This window comes from Culex pipiens, chromosome 2 (genome assembly GCF_016801865.2).
Source record: "Culex pipiens pallens isolate TS chromosome 2, TS_CPP_V2, whole genome shotgun sequence".
Lineage (NCBI taxonomy): Eukaryota > Metazoa > Arthropoda > Insecta > Diptera > Culicidae > Culex > Culex pipiens.
The window spans coordinates 15,812,633-15,832,200 of NC_068938.1; the positions used below are offsets into that span (position 1 = coordinate 15,812,633).

At 44.6% G+C, this 19,568-nt stretch overlaps 7 protein-coding genes across 9 annotated transcripts in view; 4 read left to right on the forward strand and 3 right to left on the reverse strand.

The window, feature by feature from the left end:
• Positions 1–1,064: 1,064 nt before the first annotated feature.
• On the reverse strand, positions 1,065–3,968 carry LOC120426275 (pre-mRNA-splicing factor CWC22 homolog). Its single transcript, XM_039591020.2, has 3 exons — positions 2,646–3,968; positions 1,484–2,585; positions 1,065–1,424 (listed from the first exon to the last, which is right to left on the reverse strand). The coding sequence occupies exons 1-3, from the start codon at positions 3,853–3,855 to the stop codon at positions 1,142–1,144; spliced, it is 2,595 nt and encodes an 864-aa protein (XP_039446954.1). The 5' UTR covers positions 3,856–3,968; the 3' UTR covers positions 1,065–1,141.
• Positions 3,969–4,292: 324 nt separating this feature from the next.
• On the forward strand, positions 4,293–5,858 carry LOC120426267 (uncharacterized). Its single transcript, XM_039591008.1, has one exon. The coding sequence runs from the start codon at positions 4,293–4,295 to the stop codon at positions 5,856–5,858; it is 1,566 nt and encodes a 521-aa protein (XP_039446942.1).
• Positions 5,859–6,721: 863 nt separating this feature from the next.
• Positions 6,722–13,642, forward strand: LOC120426289 (uncharacterized). The gene is made up of 3 exons (XM_052708623.1): positions 6,722–6,860; positions 6,920–7,034; positions 13,305–13,642. The coding sequence occupies exons 1-3, from the start codon at positions 6,855–6,857 to the stop codon at positions 13,592–13,594; spliced, it is 411 nt and encodes a 136-aa protein (XP_052564583.1). The 5' UTR covers positions 6,722–6,854; the 3' UTR covers positions 13,595–13,642.
• On the reverse strand, positions 7,295–13,153 carry LOC120426288 (uncharacterized). 3 transcript variants are annotated; one of them, XM_039591038.2, is made up of 3 exons: positions 12,895–13,153; positions 11,248–12,537; positions 7,295–7,891 (listed from the first exon to the last, which is right to left on the reverse strand). In XM_039591038.2, the coding sequence occupies exons 2-3, from the start codon at positions 12,527–12,529 to the stop codon at positions 7,776–7,778; spliced, it is 1,398 nt and encodes a 465-aa protein (XP_039446972.1). In that variant the 5' UTR covers positions 12,530–12,537; positions 12,895–13,153; the 3' UTR covers positions 7,295–7,775. The 3 variants fall into 3 exon arrangements, with proteins under 3 accessions (XP_039446972.1, XP_039446973.1, XP_039446971.1); XM_039591039.2 differs by lacking the exon at positions 12,895–13,153 and having other exon boundaries at positions 11,248–11,358; positions 11,890–12,880; XM_039591037.2 differs by lacking the exon at positions 12,895–13,153 and having other exon boundaries at positions 11,248–12,885.
• A 188-nt stretch (positions 13,643–13,830) lies between the features above and the next one.
• Positions 13,831–14,486, forward strand: LOC120426279 (uncharacterized). Its single transcript, XM_039591024.2, has 2 exons — positions 13,831–13,973; positions 14,035–14,486. The coding sequence occupies exons 1-2, from the start codon at positions 13,962–13,964 to the stop codon at positions 14,386–14,388; spliced, it is 366 nt and encodes a 121-aa protein (XP_039446958.1). The 5' UTR covers positions 13,831–13,961; the 3' UTR covers positions 14,389–14,486.
• Positions 14,487–15,096: 610 nt separating this feature from the next.
• LOC120426273 (ribosome maturation protein SBDS) lies at positions 15,097–15,962 on the forward strand. The gene has a single exon (XM_039591016.2). The coding sequence runs from the start codon at positions 15,151–15,153 to the stop codon at positions 15,907–15,909; it is 759 nt and encodes a 252-aa protein (XP_039446950.1). The 5' UTR covers positions 15,097–15,150; the 3' UTR covers positions 15,910–15,962.
• A 2,582-nt stretch (positions 15,963–18,544) lies between these two features.
• The window catches only part of LOC128093116 (zinc finger protein 239-like), a 1,732-nt gene continuing 708 nt past the window's right edge, over positions 18,545–19,568 (reverse strand). Inside the window, exon 2 of the mRNA XM_052708841.1 lies at positions 18,545–19,489. Coding sequence (XP_052564801.1) covers positions 18,545–19,489 — 945 coding nt within the window. The remainder of the gene's footprint in view (positions 19,490–19,568) is intronic.

Below are 19,568 nucleotides of genomic sequence, written 5' to 3' on the forward strand. Positions count from 1 at the left end.
ATAACAAAAACTGAACAATAAAAAAGTTCATAAATTTTATTGAATTTAAGATAACTCCGACTCCAGCTCCGACTCCGGGTTTTCAGAAATTGTCGACTCCGGCTCCGACTCCAGGTCATAAAATTTAGCTGACTCCGACTCCGGCTATTCGAGTTTTGACGACTCCGACTCCGACTCCAGGTCTCCAAAAAGACCCGACTCCACCGACTCCGGCTCCGACTCCGACTCCACAGCCCTGATTTTTAAGAATAAAAAAATAAAACAGAAATTCAACATTTTTTAAATTTTATATTAAAAAATTCAGGAATTTAGAAATAAAAAAATACTAATATCTAAAAACTCTAAATTTTTTAAAATAAAAAAAATTAAGCTTGAAATTAAAAATTAGAATTTAAAATGCAAGGCTTCACAAATTCAAAAATTTTAAAAGTTAAAATTAAAAAAATAAAATTGGCAAGTTCAAAAACGTAATATTCCAAAAATTTAAAAACCGAATATTCATAAATTCAAAACATTAAAAAATCTAAAAATAAAAATCTAAAAGTTAAAAAAAAATTGCTTTTCAAAAACTCAGGAGTTTAGAAACTAAACAATTAAAAATATTCAAAACTCGAAAATTTTAAAATGGAAAAAAATGAAGCTTGAAACCAAGAATTGAACAATTCAAAATGTTCTATATCTTTGCTCTATTCTTATATTTTAAAATGCAAAAAATTCAAAATAAAAAAGACAAATCTTAAAATGTTTACAAAAATCTAAAATTTAAAGGATTTAAAAAAAATTAATTTATGAATTTAAAAAAAAAATTTAATGTAATAAAAGCTAAAATTATATTTTTTTCAATTAAATTAAATTAAATTATATAACAATTAAATTAAATTATATTTTTTTCAATTAATTCAAAAATCAAGAGATTTTAAAATATATACAGTTCGCACTCGAATATCCGAAGTCCTTGTCAAATATAACTCCGAATAATCGAATAACAGACATGGTTCATAAAAAGACTAAAGAAATCTTTTTGTTTTAATTCTGTTTTTTTCGGATTCAAATAAAAGCAGCACTTAATTTACTCAAAATTTTATTACACCTAAGCTTTATCATTCAAACAGCGACATCGTACTCTCAGCCGACCCACTTTTTAGTACCTCTCTCCGCTGCGTCGTCTTCTACCTCCCCTATCCTCGTCATCCCTCCGACGATCGTCGTAGTCCCGATCCCGGTGACGGCTGTCCTCGCCTCTACGACCGTCCCCGGCACCTCGCCGACGTTCCTCATCGTCATCGCGTTGACGCCGCGAATCCGTACGCTCCTTACGTCCATCATCACGACGCTCCTCACGGTTCCGTCCCCGGCGATCTTCGTCCTCTCGGGCCCGATCCCGATGTTCGCGACGCGGTTCGCGCTCGTCTCGGTCGCGGTCCCTAATATTGGAAATTTGTTTTGTTAGAATTTATAGTTTAAAGATTTTGAACTCAATTACCTTCTCTTATCGCTCCGCTCGTCCAACTCCTCGTCGCGACCGCGCCGACGCTCCTTCTCCGGTTTTTCCTTTCGACTTTTGGACTTGGAATCAACCTTGGATCGCTTCTTGCCCTTCTTTTTGCGCTTGCGGCGATCCTCCTCCGAGTCCGAGTCCGACGAACTGGACGAAGAGGAGGACGAGGAAGATGAGGACGACGACGAGCTCGATGAGCTGGAACTGTCCGAGTCTTCGGCGGGAATGGGTGCGACCACCGGTTGGACGATCTGCTTGGGTGCGTTTTTCAGGAAATCGCGCAGCTCGTCCGTGAGGCCACCCAGCCCGATCGAGGTGAAGAAGTTGATCGAGAAGCGGGTGTTTTTCGGGTTGTCTCGGGGGAAGAGGCCGGAGAAGGGTTCCGCCAGGGTGGGGTCTTTGAGGCGCGCGTTTAGCTTGAACAGTCCCATGTACTCGGCGAGCTCTTGGAAGAGGATTTTGATGAAGATTCGGCTGGAGCTGGTGGTGTCCTCTTCGTTGAGCCGGATCACGCTGAACACGTCCCAGCCGATGGAGTCGGTGAAGAGCAGGTGGGCGAAGAACTTGCTCACGTTGCGGAGGCGGTTCGTGTCCAGGCGGTGGGTCGTCGTGTACGTGTCCTGGAAGATCTGCTCGAACGGTTCGATGTAGGTCTTGTTGATCATGCAGAAGCGTTGCGCCAGCAGGCCGTAGAACTTTTCGTACGTTCGCTGTTCGGCGCAACAGTCGAGGAACATGTGGCACAGTTCCTGCTCTTGGCCCGGCTTCAGCTCCATCTTCATCAGCTTGTGCGCGCACTCTTCGTAGTCCAAACTGGAGTGGATGGTGAGGTAGATCGTTCTACGCAGTGCGATCAGATTTGTTTCCGTGTTGTCTACGATTTCCATCTTCTTTTGGGCCGCTTCGCCACCTTCGCCGTCGCTACCGCTGCCGTCATCGTCCGAGTCGCTTCCGGAGCCACTTCCGCTGGACGATCCACCCTCGCCGTCGTCTTCGTCGCCGCTGGCATCGCTGCCGAGGATCTCCTTGCTGATCGCCTTGTACTTGGACTCGTTCTCCTCGTACTGATCGTCCACCTTGAAGACGTCTGAGGGGAAGGAAATTGAAAGTTAGACATGGATTGGAGAATTCTACACTGGGAACTTACTCAAGATGTCCTGCGTGTCGGTGGCCTCGTCCAGCATGATCAGGTGTGTAAACTGGTCGTCCTCCTCGACCAGCTCCAGCGAATCCGCCACTGCAGCGTGATCCTTGAAGCCGTCCTTCCGAATCTGAAACACCACCTCGATCATGTACTGCACGCGTTTGTCCAGCTTGCCCTCGTGTAGAATGTTCTTCAACATCTCGAAGATCGCGTTGATGCCCTTGCCGGACACCTCCGTCAGCTTTTGGCCCACCTCCTTGAGGAACGCAATCGCAACCTCAACGGAATCGTCCGTCGGGTTCTCCACAAGCAGAGTTAGGATTTCCAGCGCCAAGATCTCGTGCGCCACCCGCTGATTGACCAGATGGGCCACAAACCGGGACGAGGACAGACAGATGCTCTTGTCGTTCCGCCGGAAGCCGCGCTTGAACTGGATCACCAACCGCTTCAACAGCAACTCGCCAATGTTGGGGAACTTGGAGTTGATGATCGCGACCAGTGCGGCGTACACGTGGGTAAACGTCGGAGACGCGGCCTGCGCCTGGATGATGGACCGACACAGCAATCCTCTTCCCCGGACGATATTCTCCCGCAGCAGTTCTCTCGTAATGATTCCGATATTATCCACGTTCACCTTGTTGATGTACCCATGAATCGACTTCTTCAACGCTTCCCACGAGATCCGCTGGTACGCCGCCGACGTCTTGTCCGTAATCTCCGCCTGCATCATCCGCAACTTTGCCGGCGGAATGTACGCGCCACCGGTCTTCGACGTCAGCAAATCAACCGTCCTCCTAATCGCCGGCTTCTCATTCTTCAGCAGCACCTCGTCACCCTCCTCCCCGCGGTCCGGATTAATCTTGCTGGCCACCGCAGGTGGCGTCGGCCTCCTCTCCACACTCCTGCTCTGCTCCCCCGACTCCCGGCTCGAACTCCTCCTCCTCCGTCTACGCTCATCCCTCGAATCCCTCCTCCGCCTCCTCTCCCGACTCCTCGATCTGCTCCTACTCCGGCGCCTCCGCTCACGACTCCGGGACCGCGACCGCGAATCGGCGTCCCGCCGGGAAGCCACCCTCTTGCGGCGCGATGCCGAACGGGAACGTCGGCGTCGCGACGGGGATTCACTGCGTTCGCGCTTTACCTGGACGACGGTGGACGCCGGTTGTTTTGACGGCGGCGCAGGGGACGACGACTTTTCCCTGTCGTCGGACATTGTTGGTGCGCGATTTCGCCGAGTTCCGGCGGGTTTTCCGGGTATAAAATGCAGGAGTAAACAAAACTCGCAGCCACGCACAAAACGATTTTCGGACGAATTTGACAGTGAGAGGGAGCGTTCTTCGATCACGTAACGCAGTTGGGATCGGTATCTGTTCAAGATATTCCAAAAAGTCTGTTCAAAACTCAACTTTTCTGAAGGCGTGAAATCTACTGTGGCCGTCCAACAAAAAAAGTTATTTTGGCGCGAACTCCATCATGCACTAACGCGCGTGAACCAACAGCGTTTTTAAAGGATTCTTCCCAAAAATCATAATTATTTCAGTTGTGAGTGATAATATTACTTAAATTCGAAAAGTTAGGTAGGTAAACTTGTTCATAATGATTAAAACATTTAACAATTAGCGAGACTAATTCGATGTCATTGTAGCCAAGATGGAAGCTTCGCGCGGGCCGTCAACCACCGGCGTTGATTCCCTTTCGGGCGACATATGGAAGGCCGTCTTCCGCTATCTGAGCGTATTCCAGCTGAAGAAGGTTCGCCTCACGTGTCACGCCTGGCGCCGCATCGTCGACGTAAGTCGTCTGCTGTCCGATCAACTGGCCTTCATCATCCGGTGCGAGGATCTGGACCGGGACTTCGCGCCACACTGTCGCCTGCCCGTGTACAGCGTCTTGATCTTCACCTCCAACTTTATCAACGTGAACCACTGGTGGCCCGATCTGGGCGCGAACCTGTCCCACCTCTACCTTCGGCGTTGCCACTTTAGTCTGCCGATGATTGCCGGAATGCTTCGTCAAACGCCGAATTTGAACAATTTGGGCTTGAAGGACATCTTCTTGCTTCCCCCGGTTGCCTGGAACGGAACCGCTGTAAACTTCCGGCTGGAAAAGCTGTCACACTTCTCGCTCAGCAACATTCCGGACCCGCTGGCCAAATTGATGCGTCGTCTGATCTGCCCTCGGCTGAAGTGTTTCGGCTGTGCTTGGGACGTTTCAGCACCGCAAGACGACGAGCAGCTGATCATTGACTTCATCCGGGACTCGCAGGACACGCTGAAGACCACAAGACTGACTCCCACGGTGGACATCCTGGCCGGTATCAGTTCGCTGAATCGTCTGCAGCTGCAAGACGTTACGTTTTGGTGCAATCCGGACCAGATCGAGCACGTGCTCAACTTTACACGAAAGCAAGCCAGCATCGAGAAGCTTAGTCTGCTGGACCTTGCGCTGCCAGAGTTGGTGGTTCTCCAAATCTGTGCGAACCTTCCAGCGCTAAAACATCTAACCGTAAATCTGGACTACGTCCCAATCTGGCAACCATCGTCCCTCTTTGAGCTCGCACCGAACCTTGAATACCTCAAGGTTAACATCATGGGATTCGCCAAGTTTGCCACACACGACAATTACCGCGAATACAGAACCAAAACCGTAGGCGACTTCCGTGATTGCATCGCTCCAAGACTCCGAGAAATCAACCTGACCGACATCTACCCGAGCACCAATCTGCAGTCCTTCCTGCGCCAATGCCCAAACCTTCACACCGTCCTCCTGGACCTTGCTTGTGATGACTTCCCAAGCCTCACCTCCACGCTCCCCCTCGGCCAACTCCGTACCCTAACGCTCCGCTCACTGACCATCTTGACGCCATGGCCATCAAATCTGGGCCCGTACGATAACCTCCGTCGGCTGGCCCTGTACCACGTGCGTACGTCGAAGGCCACGCTTACGCAAATGCTCACAGCCTGTCCCAACCTCGAGGTGCTCACGCTTTGCTGGATCGCCGGGGACGACCAGGTGCGGCTGGTTTGCGAGCGGTTTGCGCGGCTGAAGGAGCTCGAGCTGCACCAGTGTCCCATTACGGATCGCTCCGTGGACGCGCTACTGCTGGCCGGCGGCCGCGCGCTCGAGCAGCTGACCGTGCACGGCTGTTACGGGCTGTCGCGAGCGGGACGAGCGCGCCTGCAGAATACGACCAAGTTTCGGTTCGTTGAGTGCTGAATGAGTTGGTTTTGAGAGAGTCATGCGAGAAGTATCATTTTTTTTATCGAAATAAAAAAAAAGGAATATTCGTTGAAAACTGTAATAAAAATCATAACAAAATTTTGCTTAATATTTTGTCTGAAATCTTCTAATAAAATCTAGTTTGATTTCCGGAGTTTTTTGAGACCAAAAAAAATTTTTTTCTTGCTGCAAAAACATCACGCAAAAAAATGTTTTGTAGAATCAGCCTGTAAGAGGTTTGAATCAACAATTTTTTTTGTTGAATATAATCAACCAAAAAAATGCGTTGAAACAAACCTTGATTTTCTCAATTGGGTCCTAAAATGAAGCTTAGATTGCTGATATTATTGTTTACAGCGATAAAGCTTATTTTTCTGAGTACAATGACCCTTTGTACGACCAAAAAGAGTTAAAAATGGATTTTTAAATCAATTTTGAAAAATTAACCCGCGGTCCTTCTTGACAGAAAAGCTCCTACTTGACAGCTATAGTTGATCCATCAGAAAAATGTTGTCTTTTCAATTTTTTTTTTTTTTTGCATTAAAATGAAAAAAGTGATCAGAAATGGTTTTTAATCGTGTTTTTTTACCGTTGTACATAAAAATTTACGTAGGGCTTTAGTACCCAATTCCTCAAAAGTCTTCTGTTGTTTTGAAAAAGCTGCTTTGACGTTTAGCGTTGATTCAACAAAAATCATGATTTTCAAATCAACAAAACGTTTTGTTGATTCAAATATGCCTCATTTTTCTGCTTGATTTAGAAATCATAAAATAAACTGGACTTTTTTTTTAATCTAGGTTTATTCATTCTAAAAATTAAGTAAGTGTCCTTCCCCCTGTCATAAATAAATTTTTGTGCTGATTATGTTGGCAGTTCTGCCAAATTTGACATCTTCATTCTGTTGACGAGATTGCGCGCCACTTTTCGTTCAAAGACGAAACCTGAAAGGCGTTATATTCCAGTTTCACAAAGTTCAGCAATCAGTGGTAAAATATGAAGGTAAAATTGATATGTTTTGATGATCATCATGAATAAACCACAACAAACTTTATCCCCAGCTCCGTTCTCAATGCATCAACCCGGAAAACGAGGCCACACAAACTGTGCACGTACCAGTTTCGTCTGTTAAGGACGCCTCGACCCAAACGGAACCGGACAGCAATCCATCGCCAGCTTCCTGAAACAAGTCAGTATTTCGGAGGGAAGAGACGTCTGCTTAGCTTGAGGTGTCGAACAAGAAGGAAGGTATATTTCCAAAGTTCAGTATTACACAGGTCTGACAGAATCGTAGATGACGTTTCTCAACCGAGGGGTGCCACGATTGTGGCGTAGGGTTACCACAGTTCTCACCCCTACATGTTTTTGATAACAATTCTTCATTTTATCGAAAACAACAAAACAAAATCTATGTACACTCTTTTTCAAATATTAGGCAAAAAAGATCTATTCAAAAACTCAACTCTAATCCGATGAGATCAAAAAACCTAACAATTATCATACAATCTGACAACTTATCAAAGCACTCTATTAGGAAAAAATATCTAAACAATTCAACCAACAATTCAACAAGATATCAAAAAAACCTAATAGTAGACAAAATTTGAATCTTTCTTATGTCTTTTCGATCGCGCCGATCGACGCAAAACGCGATTATCAAATGATGGAACTAAGTGATCCGGAAGCCGCCTTGTGGATGTGCCTTCGACGGGATCATGATCAAACTGGGAATCAACGCTCGACCGCCGATCGCTTGAAATTTCTTCTGCACGTTCACACTCCAAATCGACCTCACGATCGACATCAACATCCATGGCGTGCGAATCGTCCGCGAAAATACTCGAATCCGCAGCGAATCCGTAAAAACTATCGTCTCCATCTTCGTAATCAGCATCACCGTACTGCTCTCTCCCCCTCTTAGATCCTCGGCGCTCGCTTCGTGTCGTGAACACGCACTTCCGCCGACTGTCCTCCTTCGGCGCTTCTTTCAGCTGGTTGCGGTGAGCGAGATACGTACGACCAGCGAGGGATATCTGGAAAGTATTGGGAGAAACACGTCTTACAAAACTTGATAATAACCACCTCCTGATGTCCGTAGGTCTGAAATTTTTAAAATAAACGGAATCACCAGGACTCAAACGATCAACCCAATCAACTTTCCGACTCTTCACATGACGATCACAAACATCAACAACATCTTTCTCCACGTCACGTGGCGTCAAGTGTTTACTTAAACTATTCTTTGGATGGATCAAGTCCAACAGCGTCTTTGGTTTAAAACTAAACAACCTCTCGGAAGGAAACGAAGAACCATCTTCCAAACAAGTACACTCAACCCCCGGTGGTTGGTCACTTTTTCGTTTGACACTTTTTTAGTTTGTACCCCGTTGGTTGGTCAAAGTCAAACTAAAAAGTGACGAACTGTCACTCTTTACACGGCGCTCACGCACACTATCAAAACAAACGTTTGGTAGTGTGTGTGAACTCCGTGTAAAAGGGGTGTCAAACTAAAACGTGACCCCGTTCGTTTGACAACAGTTGGTGTCAAACCATCGGGGTTTGAGTGTATTCCGATAGCTAAACAGAAAACATGAAACCAAATCCTCAGTAGTCAACTTATTCATCTCTGGATCCAACAACAACTTTTTCAACCCATCCTTTGCCAGTCTAACCATGCGCTCAGCCTGTCCATTGCTGGATGGATTGTACGGTGGAGACTTCATAACAACAACTTTATTCTTTTCGAAAAACTCAATCAACTCCCTCGAATTGAACGGTGGTCCACCATCTGTCACAACAACATCTGGCAATCCAAACCTAGCAAAGAAACTGATAAACTTTGACTGTACTGTTCTAGCATCTGTATTAAACTTCATGTACTCAACTTCAATCCATTTTGAAAAACTGTCAACAATAACTAGAAAAACTTTTTTGTCAAAGTGAAAAAATCTGCATGAATTCTAGCAAAAGGCTTCGTTGTTGGAATCCAAGGAGAATGAGGAACTTGCTTCGGAACAACATTCATCTGGCAACAAACATGGCAAGATTTAACAAAACTTTCAATATCACCGTTCATGCCGAACCAATAAACTGTTCGACGTGCCAACTGTTTGATCTTCGTTATACCAGAATGATTCCGATGCAACAACTTTAGAATCTGTTTCTGCAAACTATACGGAACAACAACACGATCTTGATACAACAAGCAACCATCAACAAACTCCAAATCTTGATGTTGAGCATAAACATTCAACAAACTACGCTCTGTAGTAAACACCACTTATCGCAAGCACAATCGTTTATCGAATGGCGTTCCATCGAGCAAGTTTCCTTTTTTTTCTTCTCGCTCTGCTTGTTTGACATTTATGCCCTTCAGGATTCAGTTTGAGTCCCTTCAGGAACACGCGTGTTTCGACTCTAACATTTCAAATGGCCAAATATAATTTGTGGCACTAAGTTTACATTAAATAATTCATTAGCATTCGCATTCGCATGGAGATGGTGATCTTAGCAAGTTGCATACTGGATTTCATCATGCTAATGCGATGATTGTCCAGTACAGGTCGCTTAGAAATTGATTAATGGGAATAAAAACCAATTCTGAATAATTCAATCGATAAAGTAATTTTGCATTATATTGACTATCCTCGTCTTATTCTCTACACGCTCCAACTTATCTGGCCAACCATGCTGCATGTAACTCAAAATCTTCTGCAACCATTTGTCCTTCTTTGTCTCATTCGCTATCAAAACATGGTCCAGTGGAAACTCGTTGTAAACATTTAAGGTCTTAATAAACTCATTTTGAAGCGAAAGTGGAACTTCTTCTGGCAAAGGAAATCTTGAGCAGAAATCTGCGTTGCCCATTTTTGATGACGGTCTGTAAACAATCTCAAACTTGTAAATATTGAGTTCCAAAACATATCTCTGCAAACGCGTCACAAACAAACTATTCTTTCCTTCTTTGCCAAAAATACCAACTCTTTGCCAAACAAAAACTTATGAAACTTTTTAATGGTGCAAACAACAGCAAGTGCCTCCAAGTGCAAAATTGGGTAGGATTTCTGGGCTTTTGTCAAACTAAACGAAGTGAAACTTATTGGTCTTTCCTCACCATTGATTTCATGCGCTATCACTCCACCTAACCCGTAACTACAAGCGTCAGTAACAACAACAACCGGCTTTTCAGGATCAAACAACTCTAACATCTTTGAATTGAGCAAGGCTTGTTTACAATCTTCAAAGACACGACTACAATCACCAGTCCAAACAAACTTAACGTCTTTTTTTAATAAACGATACACTAAAACCCCGATGGTTTGACACCAACTGTTGTCAAACGAACGGGGTCACTTTTTAGTTTGACACCCCTTTTACACGGAGTTCACACACACTACCAAACGTTTGTTTTGATAGTGTGCGTGAGCGCCGTGTAAAAAGTGACAGTTCGTCACTTTTTAGTTTGACTTTGACCAACCAACGGGGTACAAACTAAAAAAGTGTCAAACGAAAAAGTGACCAACCACCGGGGGTTGAGTGTACAAACAACTGAGGCGAGAAGACAAATGGGGAATAAATTTACCGTAGTAATTCAACAACCCCAAAAATGCTTTAAGCTCTGAAACATTACTCGGAATTTTTGCCCTCCGAATCGTCTCAACCTTATCTGGACACGGCGACAAACCATCACTTGTCAACACATGTCCCAGAAACAGCAAACTTGAAACAAACCATTTGCATTTCTTAAAATTGACTTTAACATTGGATTTAGAAAGACGATCTAAAACCAAGTAAAGCTTACTCTTACAGTCTTCAAAGTCTTTGCCTGCAATCAACACATCGTCTAAATAACAGTAAACACCAACAATGCCCTTCAAAATTTGCTCCATGATCTTCTGAAAAATTGCCGCACTTGAGGAAGCACCTTGCGGTAAACGATTGTACAAAAACAAACCCTTTATAGTGTTAATCACCATCAACTTTCTTGATTTCTTCGACAACAACAACTGTGTATACGCACCAGTCAAATCTAGCGAGCAAAACACCTTAGCTCCAGCCAGAGAGGCAAACAAATCTTGAGGCAACGGAAGTGGATAAGTATTAGGAATGATGACCTTGTTAATCGAAACTTTACAATCGATCACCATCCTAATTCCACCATCTTTTTTAACCACGATGATCACCGGAGACGCCCACTCACTTGCGTCAACCGGAGTTATGACGCCATCTTTCTCCAAACTTTCTAAATGTTGATAAACTTGCTCCCTGAGCCTTAATGGAACGTCATAAGCCCTCTTGAAAATCGGTGTATCATCCTTCAATACAAGATCAGCCTCAAAACCTTTAATCGGTGTAGCAAGAGATTTGTCAAAAACACTAGCAAACTTACTTTCAACATCAGCTAAAACTTGGTCCGCCGCAATCGCTAGTTGATTCACCTGGCAGGTATCTCCAAACGTGTTGCGCCATCCAGGGAAGAAAACGTCCAGCCAATCACGACCTAACAGAGGTACAAACTCGTTGAAACTTCTCAAAACAATCAGAGAAACTGTCTGTCGTTTGCCGTTTAATTCCACCAGGACAGAAAACTGTCCCTCGACCTTCAAACTACTGCCGTTGATAACCGCGAGCTTCTTATTACACTTCTCTAACGGAATGTGGTTAAACATCTGGCTGTAAGTAGACCAGCAAACCACCGAGACAGCCGCACCACAGTCAACCTCCATCGACAACAACAATCCTGCAACAACAACCTTTCTAAAACACGGCTCGTTGACTTTGTTTACCGATGCGATGCTTAAACACTGCATGTCGCACTCATCATCAGTAAACGACCGGTTAAACTTGTCGCGCGATTGTTTTTGTTGACTAGCCGACTGCTGCTTCGCTGCTGGCTGCTCATCAACAAACTTCACATGCTTCTTGTTCTTGGGCAAATCGTAGCAGTAAGATCTGGAGTGGCCATTACGACGGCAAAACGTACAGAAAAACTTTTTCTTAGATGCTTCACGCTTTCTGCGGTCAAACGAACCAGAACGACTCCGACTCCGTCCCCGCAGATCGCGTCCTCTGCTGCGAGATCGATTCCTGTTATCCGGGGCGGCACCATCACGTCGACCCAGTCGATTCAACACACTTGCGCGCCTCGATTCACCAGAAATCAGCTTCTTCCTCGCGTTGTTGGCTTCACGGTTCATAATCAACTTCTCGACTCGGGCAAGAGACAAATCATCCTCGTCAAACATGTTCTCCTGCAACACGGAGTCAGCCATCCCACAGATCAGCCTGTCGCGGATCGCAACGTCCTTAAAAGCACCAAAATCACACAGCTCCGCGTGCTGTTTGACATCCAGAATAAAATCTTCCGCCGATTCGTACAGCCCTTGCTTGCGGTTGTAAAATTGGAACCGCTGGATAAAACCGGCAACCTGCTTATCGTAGCGCTTCAACAAGGCGTCGGTGATTTCCTTGAACGTAAGCTGTTTGAGGTCCTTACTTGGAAACAAACGTTTTATTTCCTTATAAACCTCACGATTGCATGCTGCCATGAACGACGTCATCTTGTCCTTGTCTTCTGTCACTTTGTGATGCGCAAACACCCATTCCAATTGTTCCAGGAACTGCGAGAATGGAACCGTGCCCGGGATGAAAGGCTCGATGTTGAAAGGCATCTTGGAGTCTGACATGGCAAAATAAAACAAAACTGAGATACAAAATCGTTCTCAAACTAAAAGCAACACAAAACTAAAAGTTGCAAACGAAGACGCACAAATTAAAATTCAAATGTCGCACAGAGCATAAACAACAGTGCGACAACTCGTGCAACAACCCCGTGCAACACAAAAATGTAGCACAACTTGCAGTGTGTGTATCTTATGCGCTGTGTGATAGTGTGTGTAAAATGTATCAGCACAAAAGAACACTGCCGCCTATTATCTTGCTTGCTAGGCAAAAGAAAATGGCGAAAACAAAATGACAAACGCACTTTTCTCAAAAACGTGGTCTCCTTCTCGTAGCAAAACGTAATTGTACTTACGTAATTTTTAGGTTACTTCACCCGTCAAAACCTCGTTGAAAAACCACGCAGGAAACCCGCAAAACGTCCAAACGCTGCTACACGTCTTCTCCGAAACCTGATGTCCGCAAACGCACCTTCCTCTACCGAAACTGAAGTCCGTTCCGCCGGGGAAAATCCGGGAAAAAACCAGGAAACAAACGGCAAAAGCCCGGCCAAGAGCAGGAACGCCGCTAAACTTCCAACTCACTTTTCCTACGTCGCCACTGAAACAAGTCAGTATTTCGGAGGGAAGAGACGTCTGCTTAGCTTGAGGTGTCGTACAAGAAGGAAGGTATATTTCCAAAGTTCAGTATTACACAGGTCTGGCAGAATCGTAGATGACGTTTCTCAACCGAGGGGTGCCACGATTGTGGCGTAGGGTTACCACACTTCCCAATCCCCGAGACGCCCCAACGTAAGCGCTAGGGCTAGCCCTTACACGGTTCCCCCGCGGAAGGAGCCCGCCATTTCAACGCAACCGCGCGCGGCTCCCACAGCCTGCTGCAATTGCCAAGTTCGGCAACTTGCATACCAGCCGCTTCCGGTCTACATGATGGCCGCACCAGCAGTGCTGATGCCGACGTTCGGATATTATCTGCAAGGCTTTCCGGCACCGTTTGCTCCGGGACAGCTGGTGCTTCTGCCGGTCTCGCAGCCTGCTCCCGGCAGAAACAACTAAACTTGCGATTTGGGGCAGTGGAAAACGATGAGAATTTTGTTGGTTGTTGAACAAATGTAACGTTTCATAACTTTGTGAAATAAATAAAAAGTTCCATTTGACTAAAGTATTTTTTGTGCCTTAAACTTATTTTTTAAACCGAATATCATCGAATAGCAGTTTGGTATCCGTTTATCTATGGTTTACTTTTGACAAAATGAGGTTAGAGAAACAACCCAAAATTGGATTGATTTGACAACATTTGCGACAAGCATCACAGTTGATATTTGACACTCTCACTTTTCCCGCCTTTTTGTCTCGTAAACATCACCAAAAGTTGACCTGCGTCACGCAAATTTGCATTTTCCGTAAAAAAACGCAGCTTAAAATGAGTGTTAACGTAAGATGTGAAATATTTAAGCTATTCAGCATAAAACTAACAACATTTAATCCCCTCTTAGGCCGGCCCGCAACGCTGCAACCCACAGCCGGAAAATGTGGCCGCTCCCAGAATCCGACCCGTGAAGATCTACAAGGAGGTGGCAACCCAAACCACGGTGTCGGTGCGGCCAGAGCCGATCAGCGGATGGTTTGCGCCCTTTGTTCCCTACGTTCCTGTCGCAAGAGAATTTTATGTTCCCTACGGTAGGCCTGCTCCCTATCCGATGCCACTGCGGACGGCTCCGGTTCCACCTCGAGGCCCGTCGTCGATGAATCCATGGTATGGAGCGCCGTATGGATATTCGCCGTTGCCGGCATCGACCAACTACCCCGGAGTTTACTCCAGCAATCCATTTCACACCCAAAATCGCTAAGCATCGCTGTTTTGTCATGATTTGAAGTAGAAAGACAAGAGAATTTCTGGTTGGATTAAAAGTGAATTGAACAATAAACGAGTTGATTTGCAAAACGACTTTATTTCATCTTTAGTTGCAATCCCCAAATGGAACTTTCTCAAACATTTCCATCCCAAACACAAAGTTTAATCAATAGTTGGCATAAACATTACGCTGACCTACGAAGGTGCCCCCCTGCTGCTGCGGTCCCGGAACGTATTGGTCATAGGCGCGGCGAGGCAGTTCCTCAATCGTTGCCCGGGGTCGCTGGACGTATCGCTGACGCGGTGGACCCTCAATCCGGATGATGATCTGGGGCTGCGGCCACCACGCCTGCGCTGGCTGGTAATTCCACCGGGTCCAGCCTGGTGGGCCACCGTTCAGGTAGAAGCCACAGTTGGGACAGTACAGCTTGGGTGGGGGGTTAAGAATTAGATTGTGAGCTATTTTGTTGTAGAACTTTGACCAACTTACGTTGCACATCTTGTTGAATCCTCCACAAAATTTCAAGTCGAGAAAAGCGCGCGAACCGAGCAATGTTCACAGTTGATGATTTGAAGAGCAACCGTTTATCTGCGATGAAGGAGCGTTCAGAAATAACCTGACGTTTGTGCACCGTGAGTGAGCGTTACCCAACTAATGGGTTAAAAATTACGTCAAAATAAACATAATCAAAACAAAAACAAAATTGAATACTGCGACGTTGTTTTCTCTGGTTGTGCATGGCAGGAGGGCGGAACCATGCCGAAGATTTTCACCCCGACGAACCAGATCCGGCTCACGAATGTGGCCGTTGTGCGCATCAAAAAGGCCGGCAAGCGGTTCGAGATCGCGTGCTACAAAAATAAGGTCGTTTCATGGCGAAGCGGGGCGGAAAAGGACCTGGACGAGGTCCTGCAGACGGGTTCCGTGTTCACGAACGTTTCCAAAGGCGAGGTGGCCAAAAAAGAGGACCTGGTGAAGGCGTTCGGCAAGGAGGACGTCACGGAGATCTGCAAGGAGATTCTGGCCAAGGGCGAGCTGCAGATCTCCGAGAAGGAGCGCCAGGACCAGCTGGAGTCGATGTTCAAGGAAATCGCCACGAACGTCGCCGACCGGTGCGTGAACCCGGAAACGAAGCGCCCCTATCCGGTGTCGATCATCGAAAAGTCCATGAAGGACGTGCACTACTCGATCAAGCAGCATCGGAACGCCAAGCAGCAGGCCCTGGAGGTGATTAAGATCCTGCAGGACTCGATCCCGCTGGAGCGGGCCAAAATGCGGCTGAAGGTGACGCTGGCCGGGAAGGAGGCCAAGCGGTTGAAGGACAAGATCGCCAAGCTGTGCTCGCCGGTCGAGGCGGAAGAGTGGGACGGCGATAAGCTGGTGCTGACCGGGTTGATCAATCCGGGCCATTACCGCGAGATGGACGAGATCGTCCGGACGGAAACGAAGGGGCACGGCGTGCTGGAGGTGTTGAATCTGAAGGAGATCAAGGAGGGCGAGGAGGTGCTGGAGTAGGTGGGCGGGTTTTCTACGGGTTTTGTTTCAATAAATGTTCTGTTTGAAAAAGATGAATGGTCTCGATTTACTTGTTTGAAAATTGCAATAAATGTAAACCCTAAACCAGGGGTGACCAAAGTAAGGCCCGCGGGCCAAACGTGGCCCGCGAGGTGATTTTTAGTGGCCCGCGGAGCCATTTTGAAATATCATGTAAAATGGCCCTTCGACAACCTAAAGTGATTTTAAAAAATCTAAATTTATGTTATGTTTTGATTCTGAATATTTCGTTGAAAAATCTATCTTATTGATAATGTTATGTGATATAATGTAATTTCGTCAAAATTTTCATCAATCATTTTTAGAAATAAGTTATAAAACGTTCAAATTTGTCTTAAGTATACTTATTTTAAAGTTATAATTCACTATTTTCTTACAGGCTGGACCTCAAACTTATGATGCACTTAGAAACCTTCCCCATCGAGATTCGAACTCATGACATTTGGATTATGAATCTAAATGACAAACATCAGATTTAGGCAGACCAAAATGTATTCAATTTTAATTGAACTTGGATGAATGATTGTTGAAAAATCCTTTTTCACAATTTAAAAAAAAGTTTGTTTCACCCCTTTTGAAATATGTTTTGCAAATAATAAATAGAATTTAAATGAAAATACAAGTGCATTAAAATGAATACCATTTGATTAAATTATATTTGTGAAATCACGATTGTCTTCAGCCAAAAAAAAAAAAAAAAGTTCAACCACCTTTTCGACTTTAACCAAACAATGGTACCGTAAACCGGGGTTGCATTGATAAGATTTTAATTTATTTTTGGAATATTTTCCAAGTGCTATTGTTTTTCGCAAGATTATTATTTTTCCGTGATATTTACCATCGCTAAGGTTGCTAATATCGTTTTTAAGAAAAAAAAATGTTTATAGTTAGTTAATTTAGTTTATAAACTTTTTAATCAAAAAGTCACAACCTCGGTCACAACTTTGCCTGAAATTCGATAAAATTAGTTTTGTTTATAAAATTATCGATTCATATTGCATTTTGAACTGAATTCAAAACACGAAACAAAAGTTTTCACTTTTTATATGGAATTTGTTCTATTGAAAATGCCTATAAATTTGAAGCTTATTTTTAATTATATTTCAAAACACATAATTTCTATTATTTACACAACATATTTTACCTTTTCCTTATGAAAAACTGTCCAAAGAATCCGAAAATGCATTCTGTTTTCAGATTCGTAATCACGTTCATTGAGAAAATCATGACACTTTGAGAATATTAAAATAATGCTTTTTATCAACAATTTGAACTTTTCAAAATTTTATAAACAAGTCTTCTTGAAATACTTTGAACACTTCTCTATCATGGTCAGTATGATTCCATAGCATTCCGTACGTATTTAATTTGTACTCTTCATGTTGCGGAAAAATCTCAAACCTATCAGAGTCACCCGGCTATCAAAATCACCCCGTTTTACGGTATATGAACTTGTTTCAAAAATATTTACAGCGATCTTATCTTTTTTCAATAATTGTTGAGACATGCAAATTGCAATAAAAAACCGTATGGATAATATTTATTGAATATTTTTGGTTTGGCCCGCAAGCTCATTAGAGCATCAAATTTGGCCCGCCACTCAAAAACTTTGAGCACCCCTGCCCTAAACCCTAAATTTACTAGAATCGACTGAACGTGTTCAATCGTTAGGCTGACACCAATTTTGACGTTTCTTTCAGAACCGCCCTGTCAGCGTCAGATCAATTTGAATTCTGAACACGAATTCAATTTCGATTGATGCGTTTGAAACGGAATCCGTATACGATTCGAATCGAAGGTCCTTTTCGGTACTGGGACCTGGTTAGGACCGAATCGGCCTTTGTAATTAAATTTTTCTTAAAGCTAAGAGTAATTACAGAGGATCTTGTGTGTAAATGTTAGTGGGAGGGGAGCCGATTACCCGCGGCCTACTCGGGGTTAGTCGGGGAAGGGATCAACGATGCCAGATTATTTTATGGGAGATCTGTATTTTCTTATAAATAAATCTGTATTTTATCTGTATCAAGTCAAATTCGAAGCCAAAGAAGATTTTTTTTAGACTTTTAATAACAGATTTAAGCTTTTTAATCATATAAAAGTATTATTCGATTACTAAATTTTTAAAATTTTCAAATCAGATCATTTAAAACAAATCTGTTTATACAGATTTTTGTGATTTTTGGGATCGAAAAATCTGTATAATACAGATTTATCTGTATATCTGGCATCGCTGGAAGGGATTGATGTTAAAAGCGTTAAAAGACAAGGCGTGGGAAGGGATGGGGGATTGTGTGGGGGTCTTGGTTGGCTCTTCTGGCCTTTGCTTTTGTCCTCAGCCGCAACTCGGTGTCCAGCTGCTGGGGCGATCTTGCTTTGCTTCCGGTGCAAACCAGAAACGACGGCTTTGTGTGAAGGCGAGTTATACTAACTGAAGGAAAACTAAATGGATGTTTTGGAATCTAAGAGGAACTGATAGATCGGATGGAGAACATCAAGGTCTAGTTGAGATAACGCGTCTCGCATCGGGATTTCTGGTGGTCTTCCTCGGGCTCTGAGGGTATCTTTCAACTTAATTCTGTGAACATGGTGATTTTATTCAAGTTATGATAATACAGCTTTGTTTAGTGATTTTCATCATCTCACGAATCGTTCCCTTCAACGAGCGGTTGTAGTTATGCTCCCGCTGCTCGTGCAGCAGAATTGTCTTCCGGTGAACGGTGCCGTAATCGCAGAACTTGCACTTGAATCTGTAATCCTTCGTGTGACTTTGCTCGTGCACCCTTACACAGGTTCTCCTGAGGAATAATTTTCCACAGGATGGAAAGGAACATTTGAACTGCCGTTCGTTGGTGTGTATTTCCATATGCAACTTCAGACTACTGGTTCCGGCGAGCGTTTTGCCACAGATTTTGCAAGGGATCGCTCGAGCGGCACGGGCGGCCTCGCTCCCGTACTCAGCGTGCGCGTAGTACATGTGCGTTTTGAGCGAATGTCGCGCTTGGAACTCTTTGCCACAATGCTCACAGCAGTACACGCGGCCCATGTGGAACTCCTGGTGTCGTACCAAGTTTCCTTTGGTTTTGAACCGCAGATTACAGGTCTCACACGTGTGGTACGACTCTGTTGATATATGCACCTTCTTCTTGTGTCTGTCGAGCTCCCTTTCAAAGTAAAAACCCCTCGGACATTCGTCACACTTGAAGTTGTGGTATTCCGGATGGACGGAATAGTGGATTTCCAGTTGAGTTTTTACGGGAAAAGCTTTATCGCACAGGTCGCACTTGAAGGGACGTTCCCTTTCGCGAATGATTCCCCTGAGGCAAACATGGGTCGTCATTTCCTCTTCGGAAGCGAATTTCAAATGGCACGACGTACATTTAACAAATTGCGTCTTTTCGATGCTTTCTCCGTGGATGTGCTTCCGGTGGTAGATCAGAGCGCCCCAGGATGTGAATTTATTTTGACAGTGCTTGCAGGTGTGCATCGGGAATTGTTTTCTATAGTACTGTGGTGGGGCTTCTCCGACGCCGTGAACCTTTGCCTTGTGAGCCGCGAAATAAGACTCGTAGTAGAACGATTTATCGCACTGGTCGCAGTGAAAGTTCCGCGGAAGCGACGTT

Excerpts from the sequence above, each read along its gene's own strand:
- LOC120426289 (XM_052708623.1), top strand. Across the intron at positions 7,035-13,304 it reads GGACAGCAATCCATCGCCAG|CTTCCCAATCCCCGAGACGC; the intron begins CTTCCTGAAACA and ends AGGGTTACCACA.
- LOC120426275 (XM_039591020.2), bottom strand. The coding sequence starts at position 3,855 with ATGTCCGACGACAGGGAAAAGTCGTCGTCCCCTGCGCCGCCGTCAAAA. Across the intron at positions 2,586-2,645 it reads CGACACGCAGGACATCTTGA|ACGTCTTCAAGGTGGACGAT; the intron begins GTAAGTTCCCAG and ends CCTTCCCCTCAG. Across the intron at positions 1,425-1,483 it reads GAGCGGAGCGATAAGAGAAG|GGACCGCGACCGAGACGAGC; the intron begins GTAATTGAGTTC and ends TTCCAATATTAG.
- LOC120426267 (XM_039591008.1), top strand. The coding sequence starts at position 4,293 with ATGGAAGCTTCGCGCGGGCCGTCAACCACCGGCGTTGATTCCCTTTCG.
- LOC120426288 (XM_039591037.2), bottom strand. The coding sequence starts at position 12,544 with ATGTCAGACTCCAAGATGCCTTTCAACATCGAGCCTTTCATCCCGGGC. Across the intron at positions 7,892-11,247 it reads AGTTTTAGCTGATGTTGAAA|ATATCCCTCGCTGGTCGTAC; the intron begins GTAAGTTTGCTA and ends AATACTTTCCAG.
- LOC120426273 (XM_039591016.2), top strand. The coding sequence starts at position 15,151 with ATGCCGAAGATTTTCACCCCGACGAACCAGATCCGGCTCACGAATGTG.